At 43.0% G+C, this 17,828-nt stretch overlaps 1 protein-coding gene across 1 annotated transcript; it reads left to right on the top strand.

Annotated features, from left to right (window-relative positions):
• The first annotated feature begins 1,564 nt into the window (after window positions 1–1,564).
• Window positions 1,565–17,050, top strand: FUCA1 (alpha-L-fucosidase 1). The gene is made up of 8 exons (XM_083452010.1): window positions 1,565–1,997; window positions 5,687–5,821; window positions 5,953–6,090; window positions 7,172–7,277; window positions 8,764–8,964; window positions 10,241–10,431; window positions 11,691–11,790; window positions 14,445–17,050. The coding sequence occupies exons 1-8, from the start codon at window positions 1,627–1,629 to the stop codon at window positions 14,583–14,585; spliced, it is 1,383 nt and encodes a 460-aa protein (XP_083308136.1). The 5' UTR covers window positions 1,565–1,626; the 3' UTR covers window positions 14,586–17,050.
• Window positions 17,051–17,828: the final 778 nt, after the last annotated feature.

Here is a 17,828-nt window from a genome sequence, read left to right as displayed (position 1 = left end):
TCATGGCTGAACCAGTCATGTGGAGCGTCAGCCCAGGGGTAAGCAAAGTTAAGGAGTAAATCAGTTTTCCCCAGAAAAACCAGGCCTCATGCTGTGTGAGATGGAAGAAGAACCTGCTGTCAAACCATTTGGATCCAGGTTGCCTCCAGCTCTACCAGTCTGCCTTTTCTTTAAGATAAGCTCCAGAAGAGACCGAGCAGTACAACCAGTTTGGCTGGCAGATATGACCTGCCTTCTTAGTGATCATCCTACTACAGTGGTACCTCAGGTTACATACGCTTCAGGTTACAGACGCTTCAGGTTACAGACTCCGCTAACCCAGAAATAGTAACTCAGTTTAAGAACTTTGCTTCAGGTGGAGAACAGAAATCGCGCGGCGGCGCAACAGCAGCGGAAGGCCCCATTAGCTAAAGTGGTGCTTCAGGTTAAGAACAGTTTCAGGTTAAGAACGGACCTCCAGAACGAATTAAGTGCATAACCAGGGGTACCACTGTACAACTATGAAATTCCCTGATCTGAACAACAAAAAAGAGACATTGCACATTCTTTTGTAGTTCATGAAAATCTTTAATAAAAATTATTTCAAAAACAAAACAAAACCCCAACTATGAAATTCCCGCCTGGGATATACATATATACATATATTTGCTTTCGTAGATTTTCACGGGTACAGGAATGCAGGTTTTGGTGTCCTCGGGTGTCTTCCCGTGTAAAAGTTGGGGTGTCTAGGCGACTAGACACCCCAACTTTTACACGGGAAGACACCCGAGGACACCAAAACCTGCATATACATATATATATATACATATGTGTATATGTATATATGTGTATATGTGTATATGTATATATATGTGTATATATATACGAAAGCAAATACATATATATGTATACATATATATATATATATACATACACACACATAGGCACTGAGGACAGATGGCATTGGCACAAAAGTTGTGTGTTATAATAGTTTTAAGGTTTATATGCTCTGAAATGGTATTAGTAAGCCAGTTGGATTTTTTTTATTGCTACTTTTATTTATTATACTTATGAATGAGGAAGTTGAGGCAGGATACATGATTCTCCCTATTTTTTAATCCTCGCAACAACCCTTCAAGCTAGGTCAGGCTATGAGTTGGTGACCGGCCCAAAGTCATCTAGTGCATTTCATGGCTGAGGATTTGAACTCGGATCTGGTACTGCAGTCAGTGCATCCGGCTTGCCTTTGGAGCTACCATTCAGAGTTTATGCGACAGCTTCCCCCCCCCCCCCTTTTAACTGTTGGTACGCCTTTCTATTTTAACCTCTTATGGAAACCGCCTTGGAAAAGACTTCCGTCTAGCGATTCTTCTAAAAAAAATGAAATACTGTACAAGCCACACCGCCCATTTCCTTTCTCGAGACCCAAGCCCTTGGGAAACTGCTTGAGTTCCGCTCCTGTAGCTATAATGTATGCCGCTCTCACTCCCTCGCGCTATCAGCTGCTCGCTTTCATCCCCCGGACGGGTCGCACACTTATTATGCATGATTTACATATGGGAGCGAGGCTGCGATTGGCCGAGGGAAGCGCTTACTGGTGCCAATTGGCGAGCGCCGTTCTGAGCGGCGATTGCCGAGGGGAAAGACATGGAGACGGGCCGGGGGCTTTTCCTGCGGGCGGCGGTGGCGTGGCTCTGCTTCGTCGGGTCAGCCTCTGCCTCGGCGCCCCCTCAGCGCTACACCCCCGACTGGCCCAGCTTGGACGCTCGGCCGCTGCCGGGCTGGTTCGACGCCGCCAAGGTCGGCGTGTTCGTCCACTGGGGAGTCTTCTCGGTGCCGGCCTGGGGCTCCGAATGGTTCTGGTGGCACTGGCGGGGCGAGAAGCAGCCCGACTTCGACCGCTTCGTCCAGGCGCGCTTCCCGCCAGGCACCAGCTACGCGGACTTCGCCCCCCGCTTCACCGCCCACGACTTCCAGCCCCGGCAGTGGGCGCAGCTCTTCCAGCAGGCCGGCGCCAGGTCAGCAGCAGACGGGCGGAGCGGGCAGCAGAGGCCGCTTCTGCATAGCGGCCGGCCTGGGGCTTAGCACGATTGAGCAGTAATAATAATAGTGGTGTATTATGTATCCATGTGACAAACAGCACCGCGCGGACTGTGTTAATCGCAGTTGTTGTTATGAATTTCCCGCCCTTAACCCTAAGGTCCCAGGGTGGACTACAACATAAAAAAGAACATCAAAAGCAGTTTAAAACAACAGTCACAGAAACAATATCAGGAATATCAGGAATATATATAGCTGTTAACATGAAAACGCATTGAATGATATCGGATCTTATTAGGACTTTGTAGCATTTTTGCAACTAAAGATGGACGAATAATTAGCATTGTTACAAGTGGAGGTGTACTTTATAAAGAATTATGTGCCTTACCTTATCCTTTATACGCTTAGCTGTAATAATGCTGTTTTTAATAATTTGGTATGGAATGCTACTGGCCTTACATACCGCCTTGTAACTGCATAGTAGTGTTTTCTTTTTATTATGTGGTTATGCTGTGTATAATCTGTTATTTGCATAATGATGTAGCGCATAGCAAATTATTCCTACACAGCATCTTTGGAAAGGATAATGCTGCGCATAATTCATTTAATTTATGTTGCAATATTTTTTATTGCGTGGCATTTTCATTGTTCTGCGATGGATAAAATACTCTTGCATAGAAAATTATTGTTACTACACACCATTGCTCTTTCATAATATAAATCATTGCAAAACTATTATAGCATTCATAATTATTAGGATATAGCTATATTTTCTAGGCTTGAGTCTAGCTTGAGTACAGTCTTAACCTGCAGAAGAATGAAGGTGTTGCACTGAACTGTGTCACTTCCTCTCCCAGCTTTACCTGGAGATGCCAGGGAATGATCTTGGGATATTCTGTCTGCAAAGCAAATGCTCTGCAAAGCTATGGCCCTTTCCTAAATTCTGTCACAGCATCACCCAATAAAATTGACATGCAGTTGATTTTGGATTTACAAAAATGTAAAATACATACTAAGACACATAATTAAGTTTTGAAATTTCCTGCTGAAATATGTGGTAATGAGAAAACTATTGCCTTCAGACAGGTGCTGCTTGGGGACTTCCCAGAAGTTCAGGATGCTGAACTAGATAGGCAATTAGTCTTATCCAGTTGGGGTGCAAAAGGTTTTGCCGTAGTCCTCCCTCATTCATTCAGTTCTTGACCAGCTAGCACACCCTATCTCTTGGTGAGGCTTCTTATGAGGCTGGGCTAGCCATTTTCCAGACATTGCTGTTGGGATGGTCTAATTTAAAATTATAGGCTTATTGAGGAAACACCTCAAAAGGTATGTGCCATACAATTGTATCCAACTAAGTCCTACTTCAAGTAGACCCATTGAATCATAGAATCATAGAATCATAGAATCATAGAGTTGGAAGAGACCACAAGGGTCATCGAGTCCAACCCCCTGCCAAGCAGGAAACACCATCAGAGCACTCCTGACATATGGTTGTCAAGCCTCTGCTTAAAGACCTCCAAAGAAGGAGACTCCACCACACTCCTTGGCAGCAAATTCCACTGTCGAACAGCTCTTACTGTCAGGAAGTTCTTCCTAATGTTTAGGTGGAATCTTCTTTCTTGTAGTTTGTATCCATTGCTCCGTGTCCGCTTCTCTGGAGCAGCAGAAAACAACCTTTCTCCCTCCTCTATGTGACATCCTTTTATATATTTGAACATGGCTATCATATCACCCCTTAACCTCCTCTTCTCCAGGCTAAACATGCCCAGCTCCCTTAGCCGATCCTCATAAGGCATTGTTTCCAGGCCTTTGACCATTTTGGTTGCCCTCCTCTGTACACGTTCTAGTTTGTCAGTGTCCTTCTTGAACTGTGGTGCCCAGAACTGGACACAGTACTCCAGGTGAGGTCTGACCAGAGCAGAATACAGTGGCACTATAACTTCCCTTGATCTAGATGCTATACTCCTATTGATGCAGCCCAGAATTGCATTGGCTTTTTTAGCTGCCGCGTCACACTGTTGGCTCATGTTAAGTTTGTGGTCAACCAAGACTCCTAGATCCTTTTCACATGTACTGCTCTCAAGCCAGGTGTCACCCATCTTGTATTTGTGCCTCTCATTTTTTTTGCCCAAGTGCAATACTTTACATTTCTCCCTGTTAAAATTCATCTTGTTTGTTTTGGCCCAGTTCTCTAATCTGTCAAGGTCGTTTTGAAGTGTGATCCTGTCTTCTGGGGTGTTAGCCACCCCTCCCAGTTTGGTGTCATCTGCAAATTTGATCAGGATGCCCTTGAGTCCATCATCCAAGTCGTTGATAAAGATGTTGAATAAGACCGGGCCCAAGACAGAACCCTGTGGCACCCCACTAGTCACTCTTCTCCAGGATGAAGAGGAACCATTGATGAGCACCCTTTGGGTCCGGTCAGTCAGCCAGTTACAAATCCACTGAGTGGTAGCATAGTCAAGACCGCATTTTACCAGCTTCTTTACAAGAATATCATGGGGCACCTTGTCAAATGCCTTGCTGAAATCAAGGTAGACTACATCCACTGCGTTCCCTTCATCTACCAGGCTTGTAATTCTGTCAAAAAATGAGATCAGGTTAGTCTGACATGACTTATTTTTCAGAAATCCATGCTGACTATTGGTGATCACAGCATTCCTTTCTAGGTGCTCACAGATTGTTTGCTTAATGGACTTAAGTTATGTTCACTATCTTCATTGAGTCTGCTCTGTCGGAGTAGCATTGTATACAACCCTTGATTTAAAAGGACTTATCCATAGAATACAATACAGTAAAGGGAGGGGGAGGGATACAAAAGGAAGTGGAATGGGGAAGTCATTGCAGAAGTTACAAGAGGTCGAAGATTTTGGGGAAGAAGTTCAATCACTCGCAGAGAGGAAGAGATAGATAAGAAGGGGCCAGAGTATGAAAATAAAAAAAGAAAAGTAGTAACTGGACAAAATGCAGGGCAATGAAGAAACAGAAGCCAGCAAAACAAGAAATGGAAAAAAACCCAGCTGTACAGGCACCAGAAATAAGAATGGAGGAGAAAGGGTGAATCTGAGCGTACAAAGGGAATTTCAGTCATCAAACTGGGAAAATAAAAGAAGAGACCTGTGTTTTTGCAGAATACACAAGCAATAGTTGTTTTTACAGTGTCTTGAAGAGTACTGTACACAGGGAGAAGGCAAAATAGAAGCATTACTTAAGTGTCTTTCAGGCCAACTTGTTTGTTAAGCATTTGTCCTAATTGGTTGCAGGGAGATTAGATGCCACTGGCTATTTAATGAGCATTCATTCTGATTTGTTCGTGGGGTGGTTAAATGCCATTGCATCAAAGCAAATGTTATCCCAACTTTCCAGTTCATTTTCCTGTCGCTTAGCGCAAAAAGTCAGACCTTTGGGGGAAGCGGATTTGCTGCAAGACCTCCCAGTCAGCTATAATTGTACAACCTGAATTAGCTGGTACATGATTGAATCTCACATGAAAATAGTGACAGTCTGGAAGTGCAGCCAGAGTGAGAGAAAATGAAGTGATTTAACAAAGTTGGGAAGGCCCATCTTGGTCTAGTCTCTTCAGCTCTCACCTACCCTCCCTGTTAGATTTGGGAATATTGTTGGTTAATTTTCTTCCCTTCTAATCCTGTGTCTTTGGTTCCTACAGATATGTGGTGTTGACGACAAAGCATCATGAAGGCTTCACCAACTGGGGGTCGAACGTGTCATGGAACTGGAATTCGGTAGATACGGGGCCCCATCGAGACTTGGTGGGTGAACTGGGGGATGCTCTCAGAGAAAGGTATCTATGTGGGTTAATAAGTGGGGAGTGGAAGCTTATTGCTGTGCAGGGTCCTGGGCTTCACAGCCTTCTGCTGACATCCAGACCTATCTAATTCTATTACTGTGTTTCCCCCTTTGTTTAATCTTTAGGAACATACACTATGGACTGTACCACTCCCTCTTTGAATGGTTTAACCCGCTCTATTTATTGGACAAAAAAAATGGCTTCAAGAGTCAGTTTTTTGTCTATGGCAAGGTCCTGCCTGAGCTTTATGAGCTTGTCTTGAGGTAAGATTGAACAACCTCCACTTACATGCTTGCTCCCTACCAAGCCCCATTGAACAAAGTGAGACTTTCAAGTAAATTGGGTTGCTCAGAGGTTTCCCCTTGCTACTTGTTGCGGTGGTAGATTGTTATTGTTCTTGCCAACACTTAACAGAGTGTATGGGGCTGTATAAAGTTACATAGGCCGCCTCTGCCATAGTCCCAACATTCTACCACCATGTTTCCTACGTTGAAACCATGACTTAGCTATGAAATCTCAAATGGTTCACTATGTGTCCCCTTAAACTACCTTGGTGGGTTGTTATGAGGATGAAATGGGTAAGTTCATAAGCAGTGTCCTGATCTCCTTGAGGAAGGGCAGGATATATATGCCAGGGCTATATATGCATATGCATGTATTGTTTTGATAGTCTTAGAGGGGGAAATAGCTGGGCAAGCCACTGAAGCTCTGCCTCTCAGGCCCTGTCATGGTTACTTATTTAGAAATGGTAGCCAAGCTTTGCCCCATCCCCCTCAGCTCTGTTATAGGCATGTTTACTCAGATGGAAATCGTACTGTGTTCAGGGGTTTGCACACAGGTAAGGGTGCATAGGATTGCAGTCTTAGTGAGCGTAAAGGTCAACCCCTTTTGTTTTGCCCACAGTGGCTTCCAGAATTTCAGCAAACAACGCTGACAGACTTTCAAGCATATCTTTACAGACGACAGAGCTAGGAACATTACCCCCCCCCCCAAAAAACCCCCACTCAAGTTCTGTACCAGGTGTCCAATTTTATGCTTTATGGAACTGCAGTACATATGCAACCCTATAACTTTGTCATTTCTAAAACATGTTTGTAGTGCACAAAGAACTCCAGTTTTATAATAAGAATGTAGGTTTCTTGCATGCAGACCACTGGCACAATAGGCTTCTGTCGACCTGGTCATTTGTAGACAAGTGCAATTAGCACACTTGGTGTAGAAATGTGGGGTATAAATTGTTGTAATACATTTACAAAATAATTGAATACCATAAGCAGCTATTAGTGGCTCATCTCTGCAGAAAGACTAACTCGGATTTATGACACAATGGTACTTGCATCTTAGATACAAGCCAGATCTCATTTGGTCTGATGGAGACTGGGAGGCACCAGATACTTACTGGAACTCAACCTCTTTCCTCGCCTGGCTTTACAATGACAGTCCAGTCAAGGTATCTCAATTTCCTTCATGTTTACTGATCAGTTAAAAAGGTTAAGAACAGGGTAGTCTCCTTGTTTGCATTTGAGATGATTCTCTTAGAATGGTTTCTGGTATATGGGGTTGTCACATTTTTTTGTGCTCCTTTGTAAATTCTGCCCCTTTCCCTTTCCTCCGGGGTGAGATGTATGAATTGCTTCTGATGCGGGATCAGCTTATGGTTATGATTATATATGTGTTGCTTTATTATACCCAAAGGTCTCATGGCAGTTTATAAACAAATATTTAAACCTACAACTACAATAACTAAAAAAGATCACACTATGTGTCCCTCCAAGAGGGCACTTCCTGCCATAAAATTAACCACACACAATCACCGTAAAACCGTAAGCAGCTAAAAACCTTCCATTGAGCTAGCCAGAGAATGGTGTCAGTATTCAAATATTGGGGTGTACAGTATTTTTTTTTAAAAAAACCAACCCAACAGTGAAAAGATGTTAGATTTGCAGCCAGGTGCACCTTTCTGGGGAAGGTAATGCAAAGGCAGAGGGCCTCTAAGAGAAAAGGCACTTTCTCATGTGGCAACTCTCTGCACTGCCGTTGGAGATGGTATTCAGGAAAGGGCTTCAGAGATGACCAGGAGGTTCTGAGCAGGTTCATCAGGGAAGAGACACTGCATAAGCCTTAAGGCAATAGAGTGTTCATCCATATGTCACTTTATAGGTTAAAATTAGCACTTTGAATTTGGCCTGGAAATCAGCTGAAAGCCCGTACAGATGGCTGGCGCTGTTATTAGATTATTCATCATCCCAGTTCCACTTATAAATATGGCAGCCAGATTTTGCACCAGCTGAAGTTCATGAAGCCTCTTCAGAGGTAGCCCCACATGTAGCATGTTATACTAGACTTAATGCGATGTTACCAGAGCATAGGCAGCCTATCCCCATCCAGCACCCTCATCCAGTCTGTCACTGCAACTAGGCAGCTGAATGGGTGTACAAACTCAGCTGAAAGGCATTTGCTTAAGGTGAGGTGATACAGAAGTTCCATCAGCAGTGGCTCATTCCCACATGCAGATTGCCACCCAATGCTGCTGTCATCTGGGAATGGGCAGACAACAAGCCAGGATTCTGTGACATTGAAACTAAACTGTAGCAAAATCTTTTTCCTCACTGCGCTGTCAGGGAGCTGGGTGCAAGCCCTAGCCTTTGTTAAGGCTCGTTCCAGCTCAGGCACAAGTCATGGTTTTGTGTGAATGAGGCCACTTTCTTCAGAGTGCTAACAGGGATTCTATAGCCATCTATAGGGCCTCGTGTTGCTGTCCCCCGTCTTTGATCCAAAGCAAAGTGGATGAGCAGAACACACTGGATACTTCCATTTTTATCCTGAAACAGTAAGCTGTGTTTTATCTGGAGGATTTCACACGCACCTGTAATTATTGAAGATTGTAGCATAAGACGAAACAGCTGCAGTTATTTCATATGAATCTCTCCCTCTAGGATACTGTAGTGGTGAATGATCGATGGGGCATCAATTGCTCTTGCCACCATGGAGGTTTCTATAACTGTCAAGATAAATACAAGCCTGGCACTCTGCCAGACCACAAGTGGGAGATGTGCAGCTCTATTGACAGGAGATCTTGGGGGTATCGAAGCAACATGCAAATCAATGAACTCATGGATGAATCCAGCATCATTCAGGTGAGCACTTTGAAGTGTAAACAAAGGCCAAGGATTGGCCATCCAGCAATGATGTTGCAAAAGCTTGCAGAGAGTTGCCTGGAGGTTGCAACAGCCAGAGCAGAGATTTGAATTGAGCCTCATCTCTAGTTAAAGTAGGCCACATTCTTTAGGAAAATGCTAGATACTTTTGTACTTCAGCTTAAGCCCATGTAAATGGTGCTGGACAAGCTCAGTATCTTTTTTTAAAAAAGGCTTTTTCAATCTTCCCCAAACTGACTGCCTCCTACAACCACAGATGAATACCTGAAAAGAGAACAAACCATGCAAAACCATAAGCAGTCATCCTTTTTGTTGACTTTTGAAGGGACTGCATAAGATAGAAGGTGAAGGAGAGGATAAGAACTGGCATGAAATGCCACCACCACACCTGCTCAGACAGGCCCTTTTCCTTCTTCCCAACTTAAATCCCCCACAAAAGTTCGAGGCATCAAACATGAGCATGCAAGATATTTATGTTTGGTGAAAATTTTGCTTTGTATGTTTATCTGAGTCAGTTTGTTGAAATTACTGCAAGAGCAGCAGGATACATTCTGCAATGTGAATATTTTACTATAATGTTGGATACTTGTGTGGTTATGGAATTTCCTAAGTCAGGAAAAAGGAGGCAGGTGTCTGTGTGTTGTTCTACAGCAGGGGTGGCTGATGTGTTGTCCCCCCAGATGTTGGACTGCTGCTGCTGCTGCTACTATTATTATTAACATTTGTTAGTTGCTTTATCTTGCCCAATGAAACCCAAAACGACTTACGAACAGACAGTAAACCCAACATAGATACATTAAAACCAAGAGGAAAGAGAAGGACATTAAAACATCCCATTTGCTTCTAAAAGGTCACAGATAGTTAAAAGCTAAAGACCTGTTTTTGCCTGACACTTAAAGATATGTAGTGAAGGTGCCAGGAGAGCCTCCCTGGGGAGAGCATTCCACAAATGGGGGAGCCCCTGCAGAAAAGGCCCCTTGTCATGTTGCCACTGTCCGGACCTCTAACAGAGAAGGCACATGAAGAAGGGCCTCAGAGGATGAGTGCAGGGTCCAGGTTGGTTCATATGGGCAGAAGCGGTCTTTGAGGTATTGTGGGCCATGTTATCTCCCCTGTTCTAGAGTATCCTTTCTCAGTGTAAAGGACTGGACTAGTTAAACAGGCACTTGCAATCTTATTGCTGCTTTGGGGAATGACTTTCTTTCTCTCTTGACTTAAAAATGTTTATATGTTTTTGTTTCTGTCTTTACTACAGGAACTTGTGCAAACTGTGAGCTATGGTGGAAACTATCTTCTCAATGTGGGACCCACAAAAGAAGGGGTGATCGCTCCAGTCTTCCAAGAGAGGCTCCTAGCCCTTGGGAAGTGGCTAGGCATTAATGGGGAGGCCATTTATGAATCAAAGCCATGGAGAATACAAAAGGAGAATTGCACTTGCAGCACATGGTATGGCAAAAACTAATACAAAAGTGGGCTTCTTCTTGAAGATTCAGGGAGGTAGCATCTAATGCTTCAGCTACCTGTAGTTAACCATTATTTGCATAGCAACAAGAGGAGATGTCACAGTGTCTTCATGTATATTTGATTGCAGTGTTGGCCTTAATGTGATGAGTAAACTGTGTTAGAACCTCTTTAGGAACGAGCACACTTGCACAAAATTCCTTTTGTAGTATCTTACACAAATTCAGGTGTGAAAGAAGATCTAGTCTCTATAAGCCTTTATTACTAGACACTATTTTACTGAGGTAGTAAGAAGGGCAAACCTTTTGCATGTGCTGCAGTAGTTCAAAGGAAACTGATATGCAAGAGGCCTCACCTTAGAAAAAGACATAAAGTATTGTCAATCACAGGTGATGCAGGCTGTTAAAGTATTTGATTGGACTGCACTTCTCTGCTCTTTCAGCACCCAAAGCCCATGAAGGTGTGCTATTCAGATTACTGCTTTCTTTTCTTACTGTGCTTTGCTTTATTTTACTTAATGAGAAGGTTTGTGTTAGATTTAACATCTGAAGCCACAAATGGTTTTGTTTTGTTTAAATTCTGGTTACACTTTTAAATTTTCTTGGTTGACTTTTTGGTATTTGCTACATTGGGGGTAGTTATTTTATTTATCTAAAAGGTGCACAAATTGTCAATAACCAATTATCTCCAAGGCAGCTTTTTGTAGATCACAGAATTGAAGAGTTGGAAGGGATCCTGAGGGTCATCTAGTTCAACCCCCATTCAATGCAGGAATAATTTTTGCTATTAAAAGCTCCCTCATACATCAGCTATGACATGGTGATTCGCTAAATCCTAAGTAGAGGGAGAGATGAGAGAATACCAATTCCGAAAGTCTTTCAGGAGCAGAGAACATTTAAAAGAGAATAGCCCAGCATAGAACTCTAATGGAAAGTTTCCACAGGCCCCTGCCAGACCCACCTCCATGTTGGTGACGGCAGCAGTTGAAAAGCAAGGACAGACTGTCATGCAATGTTTGCTTTTAGGGGGTGTGAGTGTAAAGGTGGACTTTGAGGCTTTCATCATTCTTGGCCACGCAGCCACAACATGAGAAGGTGGAAGAAGCACTAGATCCCTGCAAACATCAGCAAGGGAAGGTATTTCCGAAACAGATGTTCTGCTCCTACAAAAGATGGATGCTTTTTCTTTGCTTTGGAACTTTTGTGTCTGTTTCCACAACTTTGCTTTGCTATATATTTTCTCAGGTACACTTCAAAGGGAGAAACAGTCTATGCCATCTTCTTGACTTGGCCAGAAAGCAGTGTGTTGATTCTTCCATCACCTGCCTCATCTGCAACCACTAAAGTAAGGAAAGAAGGGAAAGCAGGCCTGAAAATTGCGTCTACTGGCATCTCAGTAATTTTTAACATTTCTTGAGCCTTTGTTATGACAAAGAATAATTTTAATGGCTCTAGCAGGAACTTGAATACCCCGTATTCAATACAAATATGAAATTACTTTAGTCTGGCTATTGGTCTGTCTATTCCAGGCATGACCAGATAACGCCCTCTCAGTTACCTTTGCCAAGATACAGTAGAAGTTGTGCTGGATTTTGCTTGAAAGGAAATGCACCACAGAATCTCCATATCAGATTCATATGCATATTTGCTCTGGAAAGGCAAAGTACCCCTTCAAGTATCACTTCATATCATCCATGTTCATGTGCTCCATACATGGGTACCCATTTCTGCTAAATGATGGCAACCTAAACCCTGACTGACCAAGAGGAGGCTGGATTGTTCCTGATCCTGAACGTGGCTGCTGATGGTCTTGAGCAAAGCTGTCTCCTAGCTCTGCTTCTTGAGATCTTTTTAACTGGAAATACCAGGAGTTGAACCTGCATTTTCATGCTGTTAGGGCACTTCCCCAGTTATCTGATTAGCTGGGTTTAACCTCTGAGGGGCAGGGAAAACTGCCCAGCATGAAGGCAAGTAGCTCCTTCCATCTCCCCCACCCCATGCACTGCTCTTGTTGCTCTTGCCCACTTTAGGGCTGCAGATTTGCTGGACTTCCAGCTGGCTCCAGGTCACTATGATGCCCACACCAGAAAATGATAGGCGTGCATTGTTTGCATTTCCCTGTCAGTCATGTGCCTTCCTAGATTCTCTTCTTTTCCTTTTGTGAGGAGGCCACAAATTAACACAGAGGCTGCAGCCTCTGTTCCCTATAAGTAATGCAGTTGGGTGAGGTGGGCAGCAGGAGAAGTAGTAACTACAGTGTAGGAAGGCAGCCTGTCAGTGGTCAATCTAGTCGCTGAGTATTTCCAAGAGATTAATTTATCTGGCATATTTATAATTAGCCAGTCTCAGAAAGAGCTCAGGGTGATACACATCAAAACATATCAACAAAAATACAGCAAATATAACTAAAGCATATTCAAATGAGGGTGGAAATTGTAAGAGCTAATTAAAACACATATGTTGATGCTCAGGGTAAATCTTCTATTATCAGAAATAAATTGAACTGAAATTCACTTGTAGAGGAGATCATTCCAGAGATGTGGTCTTACCACAGATAAGTTCCTTCTATACATCCCCTCAACCTGAATCCTGGCGGGGCCTGTGAACAGAGCTGCTCCCTCCACCTCCCCACTGGCTGATCTTAAGATCAAGCTGTCTGGCATTGGAGGAGATGCTCTGGCAGATATTTGGGCCCAAAGCTGGTTAGGGCTCTTAGGCCATCTCTAACGCCTTGAATCATGCAGGCAGTGTAGAGCTTTCAGGGTTGGCACATGTTCCCATCTTGCTGCACCATCTGGCAGCGGCAGGTTTTCCCTCCTAAAATTGCCCTATGACTCTTCAGAAAATTAGATTGCTGCAAATAATCAGAGAAGCTCCTTCCTTCAATAGGCAATTGTAGCTAGATACTTGCCAGAATGTTCTGTAATAGACTTAAACAGCAAAATGCCATCTGAAAACAGAATTCACATCTTTAAATGCCATTTTATAAGAATGTTATTTGCTTCCTCTTGCATCCTGTGTATGTGGTCTACCCCGTGCTCTGCAATCACTTTTTAATTATTCATTTCTGACAAGAGATAAATCTATGCAGATGGATACTCTGTCCTCTTGTTGGGAAGGAAGCAGTGGTAGTTTTGTGCCTGTTCAGGCTACCCACAATCCCTAGACTCTTCAGGCCTTAAGCCAGTAAGCAAGTGCTTGGCAGATGTCTGTGCCTTAAAGTTATTTTTTCTTGGTATTTTCTTAACTGCAGTAAGCTTGATAAAGGCAGTCACCTCTTTACAATCTTGGTACAGTTTGTTTTTACAGTGGTACAGTTTTCTCTTAAAGAGCACAGTGAAAACCTTATCCCTAATTGAAACTTGCCATTTCCATATTCTTCCTTTCTTGGAAACTCTTACGAAGCAGAGGATATTTCTGAAATCATTGTGCTTTATTCTGAACATTCCTTCCACCCCAATTCTGAATGGTTTGAAGACAGTTGAGTTGTTTAGTGCAATGGGGATCCTTCTTGCAGTAGCTGTTTGTTTATATTTCTCATGTTTATATCCCACCATTCCCCCAAGAAGCTTAAAAGCAGTACATTGTGCTCCCCCACTCCATTTTCTCCTCACAGCAACCCTGTGAGGTAGGTTAGACTGAGAGACTGTTACTGGTCCAGGATCACCTAGTGAGCTTCATGGCTAAGTGGGGATTTGGACCCTGGTCTCCCAGTCTAACACTAACCACTACTCCTCACTGGTTCTCCCCATGTGATTGACACACAGTACCTGCATTGGGCTCATGGCCCAGCTAGGATGCTGCGGCAGGGTGGCCATGTCACTGAGAAAAGATGTGCAATCATAATATACATTACTAGTCAGGTTATGAGCTGCTTGGTGGTTCCACATGTTCTGCAAGACCAATATGGAGATTGCTAGCTATGTGAACCTAGCCTAATTATCTTACAATGTTTTTGTATAAAGTAACAAATAAACAACTTTTGTATCCTTGTTGTAGGTGACTATGTTGGGATTCTCTGAACCTTTGAAATGGCAGGTAGCCCCAGGCAAAGGACTGAAGATCATGCTGCCCTCTGCTGTTCCTTCACTTCTCCCTCTGCAGCATGGCTGGACTCTTAAGCTAGTTGGAGTGGCATGATGGTGAAGTTGGAAGGAAATTGAGGAACGTCTGTATCTCTCTCAATGACGAACCATTCAAGCTGGTGTGATTAGCGGCATGAATGGGTTTGAAATGGTGGGTGGTTGGGGCTTAAAAGATGGGTCTGCAATGCAATGCAGTGTTCATGTGTTAGCAATCCTCAGGTGTTGCATTTCAGTAGGGAGAAACCGAAGAACGGGCACTCTCCCCGCAGGATTTAATTTGCCTGACACAAATGTCCAAAAGCACTCTGCTGTAGTGCATTGAGCATCATTTGCACAGAATGAGAACTGTCTCCAGTAACTTCTCAGGGAAATCAGCTTGGGCTGTGATGAGTTCCACTTCACTTACATGTTATGGGAAACTATACCTAGTGGCTAACTGAACACCAAAATTATTGTGATCTTGGCCACTTAGCTTGAAATAAACTGTGATCCTTGACTTAGCATTACACCTGAAGCAGAAATTGTGGTTTGTTTCAGTCTCAGCATACCCTGATCTGTAGCCAAGGTTTGTCCTTGGCTTACTGATGATGCTTTGTTAGAGCAAAAGAAACAATGATTCCTGGCTTAGTGTTACCTCTAAAGCTGGGGTCATGGTTTGTTTTGCTCTAATGCTAAGCCAGGGATAATGGTTTGGGTCCACTTGCAGGAAAGGGACAAAAGCAGCTCTGAAAAGCACATTCCAGCAAACCATTACCTGGTATACTGTGATATGCAAACTTAGGCCATCAATTAGAGGCAAAATGAGCAGAGCTCAGCAATTGATCTCAGTTGAATTAGAGCAGGTCTCCCATTTATGTATCGCTTTACACAGGAGGAGTCACAAAGCAGTTTCCAGAGACAACAGCATACAATCGACAATAAAAAAAATATCAAAATGAAACATATATGAAGTATACAACAAAATAACTATATTAAGTGTTCACTCACAAAAATCACTCAAAAACATGAATAACTGCCCCATCCAATAAGTATGAACACCAAAAATATATGTCCAAAATATAGACCATTAGTATTAATTAGAACTTTGAAAGCTTCTGAAAAGTGTTTTGCTTGGAAGTGGAAAGGAGAGGCCTTGTATCTAAGTTCACAAACCAGCAAAGTCCAATGGGAGGGAACACAGAATTAACTAGAATCACTGGTAACAAGCCATCAATACATCACAGTTGTGGGGCAATAGATAATTAAATGCCAGATTTTGGTGCAGTGATTTGAGGGGAACAAAACAACTTTGTTCTTGGAAGGCAGTGATGATACGACCTTCATGCTTTCAGAATTGTGTAAGTTCATCTCTTGCAAAAAGTGGAATGTGAGCCCATGTAGAACAGGGAAAGGACTCTCTTAGAATGGGTTTCAAGGTCTAGACTTACAAATCAATTAAGAATTCACTTGTAAATAAGAAAAGTAGCTGGTCCCTCACTTGCCTTTCTCATGCATTCTATTGATGAAGAGTTAATGCTATCCTGAAACATCCAGTTAATTCATATTGCTGCATATGGCATTAAGTGCCTTTTCCACAGGCATGGCTGGCAAAATTTAGAAACTTTCACCATTGGCTGCTCATCTCACCCCGTTTTTCCTTAGCTAGTCCCTTCCCTTATGTCAAGGGTAGCAAATCTGGTGCCCTCCAGATGTTGGACTTGAACATCCTTGACAACCGGTCATGCTAGCTGTGACTGATGGAAGTTGTAGTCCAACATCAGGAGGATACCATGTTGGCTAACCCTTCCATAGCATATAAACTTACCTTCTAAATGAATAAACATACAAGATGGGGAATACGATTGCAGGACCTTTTACCCCATTTCTTGAGGGATGTTCTTGTGCTCTGGAAGTACAAGCTAATCATGCACTTGAGGGCAAATGTGGCTCCAAGTGAAGGGTATGAGTAATTGGGTTGAACTGTTGACCCTGCAAGGGATGGATGTGGGATCTGTGGCACTACAGATGTTAGTCCTGCTCCCATCTGCACCAGCCAGTTGAGGATGATGGAACTTGTAGCCGGGCAACATCTGCAGGACTACAGGTTCTCTATCTCTGCTGCAAGGGTTATGTAGCAGTCAACTGCATTCTGCCACCCCCACCATGGCCTCTAGACTATGATCAAGCAATGCAGTAGATCCCAGCAAGTTTAAGGAGTGTGTTGCAGTTGCTTAGCAACTATAACAGTTGATTTCCTCACCTCCATCATATGGCCTATCATGACAAACTACGACAGACAGTATATTTCAAAGAGAAACTCATACAGTGCAACTCTGTAAATGAAGGACTTTAAATCAGATGTTTAAATCTTTTATATATATATATATATATAAAACCAAACTGCTAGATTGAACCACATGGTATGAATGGTCCTGATGTGTTGTTCTGCAATGTATTGATCACGGTGCCTTTTCTGTTTTTCATATCTGATTTGAAATGTTGGTTTTGCAAAAATAATAAAACATTGGAATTGAAGTAAAAGCATTGCATGATCTGAATATAAGGCATTGCAACAAGTGAGGTTTGGAAGCAAAATGGGTAAGAACTTGGGAAGGGGTAGGCGGCTATTAGAACTGGCTGGTGAGAATACCCTTTGTGGTGTCCAGTTTTTCTGCACATAAAATGCAGCTTTTCAGTTATCCTGTGGAATAATAATAATACCACATTTAATCACCATCTTAGTATTATTATCTCCATAATAGATAAGCATAGGATGAGAGAATAGGGGATTTATCTAGGACTTAGCAGCTCACAGCATGGACACAGGCTCTTGAGAAAGCCAAGGAGACATCAGAGAGGTGCCATTGTTTTACTCCAATACTTTTCAGAGGTATCCATTACCTCTGAGGCAAAGAAAATCCTCTCCCAACCCTTTAGTTACCTTCAATCATTTCTAAAATGATTTTTAACACCTTCAAGGGGAAAGACCTACGCGTGTTCCAAAGAAAGGTGGTTTCCAATGAACATCCTGGTTCAATCATTAATTGCAGTGCTGTGAAGTAACAGTCAACCTCAAAAGCTCAAGCTCAATGCCAGCTAGGGGGATCCAAAAAATGCAATTGATGTCATCTGTCTCCTGGCTTGGGGACATTGGCAAATAGCTTTTGGCATTGGTCATCCCTTGCAACATACTGAGGAAAATGCCACGATGCTAAAATGCTGAGTATATACTGGGCATACAAACTGTATTGGCACTGGGTTGCAACCATTGCGAACTTTGGTGGGAGGGAGGAGAATATAGTAACACACCTTTTGGATA

The sequence above is a fragment of the Podarcis tiliguerta genome (assembly GCF_965153285.1).
Source record: "Podarcis tiliguerta genome assembly, chromosome: 8".
In the NCBI taxonomy this organism is placed as follows: Eukaryota; Metazoa; Chordata; class Lepidosauria; order Squamata; family Lacertidae; genus Podarcis; species Podarcis tiliguerta.
The sequence above is the reverse complement of the archived record's forward strand: the minus strand, read 5'-3'. Positions and strand labels throughout refer to the sequence as shown.

Coding starts and splice junctions, on each gene's coding strand:
- FUCA1 (XM_083452010.1), top strand. CDS start 1,627: ATGGAGACGGGCCGGGGGCTTTTCCTGCGGGCGGCGGTGGCGTGGCTC. Junction 1,998..5,686: donor TTCCAGCAGGCCGGCGCCAG/GTCAGCAGCAGA, acceptor TGGTTCCTACAG/ATATGTGGTGTTGACGACAA. Junction 7,278..8,763: donor ACAATGACAGTCCAGTCAAG/GTATCTCAATTT, acceptor CTCTCCCTCTAG/GATACTGTAGTGGTGAATGA.